Source organism: Falco peregrinus, chromosome 2 (assembly GCF_023634155.1).
Source record: "Falco peregrinus isolate bFalPer1 chromosome 2, bFalPer1.pri, whole genome shotgun sequence".
Taxonomy (NCBI): domain Eukaryota; kingdom Metazoa; phylum Chordata; class Aves; order Falconiformes; family Falconidae; genus Falco; species Falco peregrinus.
The window spans coordinates 396036-401740 of NC_073722.1; the positions used below are offsets into that span (position 1 = coordinate 396036).

A 5705-nucleotide genomic window follows, 5' to 3' on the forward strand; every position below is an offset into this window, starting at 1 on the left:
CTGCATCTTTTGACTGTCTTACCTCGGTGACCTCCTAATGCCAAGTGGTATAGGCCAACACAGAAGGTGTCTAGCAGCTGGAACTCACTTGCACTTTCAGTATTTATCTATCTGCCTTAACAGCCGGGAGCTGGCAGCTTGGCACCCTGCTTCCACCCTGCTTGGCATCAGAATGGCTGTGTTTTCCAGCTTCCACAGGAGTTAGTGCTGATGCCCCTTTTTTCTGGAGTGGGCATTAGTCCAACAGAATTTACTCTGTGCAGCCTGGTGACTCCCAGTGTTTCCATAGGGCGTGCAGAGGCTGGAACTTCAGAAAGAAGAATCTCCTTCTTTTTTGCCATTCGGACTTGGTAAAATACAGCTGAATCCTTCTCAAACACAGTTTGCCGGACTAATAGCTACATCCCACACTGAGGATTTTATTAGTCACATAGAGTTCACAATATTGTAAGTAGAAAAAAAAAGTAAACAAATATCATATGAAGTACTTATGAGAGCTGTCAGAATACTATACTCTTTAAAATACTGTGGCTAATGCCTGAGCTGGCACCATACCTTCTTACTGACTCTGCCAAAATAATTTCAACCCTGTGTAAGAAGACTTGACACTTACTAAAAGAAAAAAAAAAAAAAAAGCTGTGTGTTTAGTAGCATATGTTCCTCTTATCGAGGACTTCCATCTACATTTAAGCATTTTTGCTAAGTTAATTCTTCATTGCAAATAAAATAATTATATTAAATAATGGCAAGGGCCTTTATTGCTGTACCAACAAGACAGACTAGTATTAAAATGCTCTCCCCAGACATACTCATTTAAATAAAAAGTGAGTATATGTGACAATGAAGGAAAAGAGAAGCGGCAGATGGTGAGTTACTCATAACTACCCATCTTAAGAATATTCTCTCAAATAACCTAACAATGAGATAATTGCAGAAGGGAACAGCCTATATTTTCGCAAGAAACAAGTATTAGTTTAATTTGCTAGAAATGCTCATGAAAGTTCAAGTTGCTCCAAGTGGGCGACTGTGCTAGAAGACCACCCTTCCTAACCCAGAGCCACTGGAAAAATATAACTTGTATATTCTATTTCTTCCAGCTGGAGTTTCAAAAACTATCAAAGGTCAATAGTCATTATTTAGCTTTACATTTTCTAAAATCTCTAGTCTTGTAGATTTTGGATTTTTTTATTTTAAAATACAGATGAATTTTAATGAATAAAAAAGTATTTATTAGTGTTGTCCATACACAAAATAACAGGCAATAGAACTTCAAAGGAACATACAGGCAGTGGAGCACAAGTGCTTTAGCTGCTTGAGTAAGAGTCCAGTCTTGGGCCTATGTGCGAAATTTTACAAGTGTTTTTATCTCTGCATCTCTGTTTACCTGCCAGAAAATGATTATAATGTGCTTCATACTATAGGAGAAAAGAAAGAATGAAGTCTGCATACTTTTCTGACATCCTTTGATGAAATTGGAAAACTGAAGTTTTGCAAAATTATGGAAAAATCTGAAAATCTTGTTGCCCTTCATTATCACGATGATGAAAAAAATAAAGGTAATGTAATTCCCTGCCGAAATGTTGCTTGCACTGGCTGAGAAACCTGAAGCCTGCAAAGCTGTAGAAGTTTTTTAAAAACTGCTTTCTAAGCAACACTTTGGCTAGATCCTGTGAAAGTGTTAAGACAAAGGCTTAGCACTTACAGAAAAATCTAGTTAAAGAGAGAGAGAGGGAGAGAGATAGATAATATTTTGAATATATTTTGAAGTTTATTTTTCTTAATAATCTTTAGGTCAAAATTATTGTACATAACCAAGAAGTGCATAGTGCTAAATTCATTTTGGCTAGCACAGCTCAAAAAGGGGCGAGGAGACTACTTATACACTTCTCTGTAGAGTATGTAACATCCATTGGTAACATCTGTGTAGCAGTGTATGTGCAAATAAAATCAATAACATCTTCAACTATGTCGAGTGTAGTCTGCTGTGTATATACAAAACCAGAAAAATATATTCCTTTTTTTTCTTATATACACTATATAACATAAGAATAAAATCTGGAATAGCGTGCTTTAACTTGGATGAGACCGGACTTCGATGATACAGAGCTTTAGAAACACTTCCTCAGCATTTTTTGTCTTGGACCATTGTGATAAAAAAGTTGCAGAAAGAAAGCAAGCTTTCTGGACAGTATTCCTCAGCCACCTTTTTCTGATCAATATAATCTATATCTTCAACACAGTCTTGACGACTGTGTTCTAGCTTTTTTTCAGTCACTGAGGCAGCTGCTGGAGTCTGAACAACTTCTTTTGCATGATGAATTGTCCCTTCTGCAGGACCCACTGATGTTAGCAGGCTTGAGTGGGTCAGCTTGAGATGAGCACTTCGTGGGCCTTTCCTACATACTTTAGATTTTAGGACACTTTTGGGGTCTTGACAGATCTGCTTCTGCTTCCCGAGGGATCGGGAGACTTGTTTCCAGTAGGATTTCTGGTTTGCTGCGTACTGTGCACAGGTGGAAGGGTCTCCAGAGAATTCACACCAGAACTTGCTGTCCCCATGCTTGCACTCTATGTACACAGCAGCAGCATTCGTGTCAGTCACTGCCCAGGTGCACTCAGCATTTTCTTTGGTTTTAAACTTGCCTTTAGGAGATGATTTTCCTCCTTTTGACTTCCGCCCTTTTTCACTGCCTTCGTTAGATTCAGTTTGTTTTTTCCCACTGTCTTCTATGCCTTGTCTTCCCTTTTTTCTTTCCTTCTGTCTTTCACAGTTGGCTAGTAGCATCTGGGCAACCAGAATCAACACACAAAGAAGTCCAAAGCTTTTGATCTTCATGGTCTCTGTTTTGCTTGTTATCTGCCTTCAAAACAAACAAACAAGCAAAAATGTAAAAATATTTTCGTTTAATGCTGGAATCCATTTGACAGTTGCAGTATTTCAGACATGGTACTGCACTGCTCTTTGATACCTTTTAAAATGATGTTGCCAGCCAAATCCTTTGTCCTTTGTGTGAATAATACCTGGTTTCTAGAATCATTATGTATTATCCTTGGGAACGGTAGATGGCTATCAAGTCCTTCTGATCCAATTAATGAACTATGCAATGTGGAACAGAAAAGAGTCACTCCCAGGACATGCTACTGCCCAGTGACTGAGGTACCTTAATTAAAATCTCTTCTGCAGTCAAAGAAGGAATTTGAACCTGGGATTTGTCAATCTCAGATGGATATCTGAGTTTATAAGTTTACGAGTTATAAATTCTAACAAGTAAGCAGTTATTCCCATGGTCTCCCATTTTCTAAATGGCATGTAAGAAATTTTGACTCTAGCCTCCAGCTATTTTTCAGAAATACACCAGACAGAAAGGAAACCATTTGGTTCAAGTTGAGCAAAATTATTTCTTAATTGCCTTAATTCGCTGGTCATGCCAGTATTTCAGTTTTCTGTTGAAAAGAAATATGAGAGTAGTCTTTCCAGAAACCAAAAAGTAACTATTGATGCATTCTTTGCTGCCTTGACTGCTAAACAAACAGAACTACCTTTCTGTTTTTGAAGACACCTGCAGTGTACTGCACTGTGTCTAAAGCTACCAAATTCAAGGGATAAATATGCAACTTCAGTTTTGATGTGTAGCTAGTTAGCAAATTATTGCCAAGCCACTCCCTGTGTCTGCACAGAGCACATTTATTTCAGTAGGTCTTTCTCGTTATGAAGCAGCTTTTAGGATCAGAGCATACCATAATAGTAAAGGGTTTAAAACTAGCATTTAGTTAATTAAATCCCTAAATGTATTTTTCAGATGTTCCCATCACAGCCATTTCTGTAGCCAGGTTTCCATGTTAGAAAGCAGAAATTCATGTGTAGGCACGCTAACAAGGAACCTATTTCAACATTAAACGACCTGCAAATATCTTTAGCTGCATAAACTTAGAATCTAGAATACACAGGTAGCAGGAGATGTGAGCAGGTTCTACTTTTGCATAGTTCTTACTTGACTTGCTTCAAGCCTTACACCATACACAGAGATTTTTATACTTGACTGGCTTCATGCCTTTTGCTCTGCAGAGATTTTTCACTCCATAAAACCCTCTTTAGAGAACATCATGTAGTATCTACAGATCTGTTGCAAATACAGCAACTAATAACACTAAAATGAATAATGATGTAACAGTAACCTGTTGCAAGTGGAACAGCGCAAAAGTAAGATAACTAAAAGACATACCTTGCATAGGGCTTGGGGACACCCAAACGCAACTCCTGCTGCAACTCGTCTCTTTCAAAAGAATCAGAGCCAGTTGTAAAAGCAGCGTGGTATTTATAAAGGCAGAGACACACCTTCAGGTCTCCAGCAAGACTATTACAACACAATAGGGTACTTCAGTGCCATGTTCATTTACACCTCTGACACACCTCCTTGGAAAAGCGCCAGTTCTCATTCTTAGCACAAAAAAACCCCAACCAACCACCCGAAAAACAACCAACCAAAGTCAGCTATGGTGGGGTGACAAGGTGTGTTTGTCTAAATTAGATACTACTTTAGCCAAGTCCTTCCCTCTTCACGAACAGCATTAAGAACTTTATTAGGTCATGAGCTTCTCTAAAAGAGCTTCTCCCAGCCATTGAGGGACATATCCTGCAACACCCTCAACAAGCTGCATTACCATTGTGTTTAGCAAAATTTGGGTAGTAGTATTCAGTGATTCTTTGGGAAACAAAAATAATTCCACAAAGCAATTTAAAGTTACCTTTTGAGCATTTCACTACCTCCTGTCATAAAAATGTATTGGAAAACATTTAAAAATCAAAATAACTAATAATTCTGCACGAAGGACAGCATTCATTCACATGTTTCTGAGCCCAAAGCTCCGACACAAGGTCAGGCTCCCTCAGAATCAGTGGCTGTGTGGGGTCTGAGAGCTTGGATCAGCTGCACAGCACTGCTCTACGCTCCGCCCTCTGCAGCTTTTGCATGCAGCTTTTGTGTATGTAAAGAAGTGGGGTACACTGTGAGATTTCATTACGGGACCACATCTAATGCATATTAACCAGAAAAAGATGACAGTGAAAGAACAAGCATTAGACAAATCCAAAAATGTGTTCAGAGTTGGGAATAATTGTCTCTTAAAGAATAGATAGAGCAGCTAGTGCCTTTGTAGCTCGGTTGCTTCAGGTGGTTTTACTGGAGAAAAGTAAGTGGGACATTTGTTATATATGCTTGGGAACTACTTAGAAGAATAAAAGGTGGGATGCAAGCAGAGATAAAGTAGAAAATGGTGTAAGATACAGGCTTTGACTCTTTCACATCAGACATAAATGGAATGAGACAAAGGGACAAAGCTATAGGCAAGGCATTGTCTGGTTTGGTTTGGTGATGACACGACTGCTAACTTTCTGTAAAAAAAGCAGAAGCCAAAAAAGAAAGAAAAAGTGTAATTCTGCAGTGAGTGCAGGACAGAAATGTGGGGAAAGGGATTCATTTACTTGAGATGCTAAGGGTCTGATCTGTGTGCCAGGACTATCTCCCAACCTGTGTATGTTCAGCTCCCTTTGATGCTTTCCAGTTGAGTTCAGCCACCAGATCTGCCTTGTGCACCTTCGATTGGAATGAGTTTGTATGAAGCTGTGTACAACAGTCCATTAAATGTGAAAGATTTTGGTTAGCACTGGCAAGGGCTAATGAATAGAGGTAAGGATGACTCAAGGA

At 38.9% G+C, this 5705-nt stretch overlaps 1 protein-coding gene across 1 annotated transcript; it reads right to left on the bottom strand.

Annotated features, from left to right (window-relative positions):
* Positions 1 to 1743: 1743 nt before the first annotated feature.
* On the bottom strand, positions 1744 to 3076 carry FGFBP1 (fibroblast growth factor binding protein 1). Its single transcript, XM_005236695.2, has one exon. It carries the CDS (start codon positions 2834 to 2836, stop codon positions 2123 to 2125), a length of 714 nt encoding a protein of 237 aa, XP_005236752.1. The 5' UTR covers positions 2837 to 3076; the 3' UTR covers positions 1744 to 2122.
* Between the last annotated feature and the right edge of the window lie 2629 nt (positions 3077 to 5705).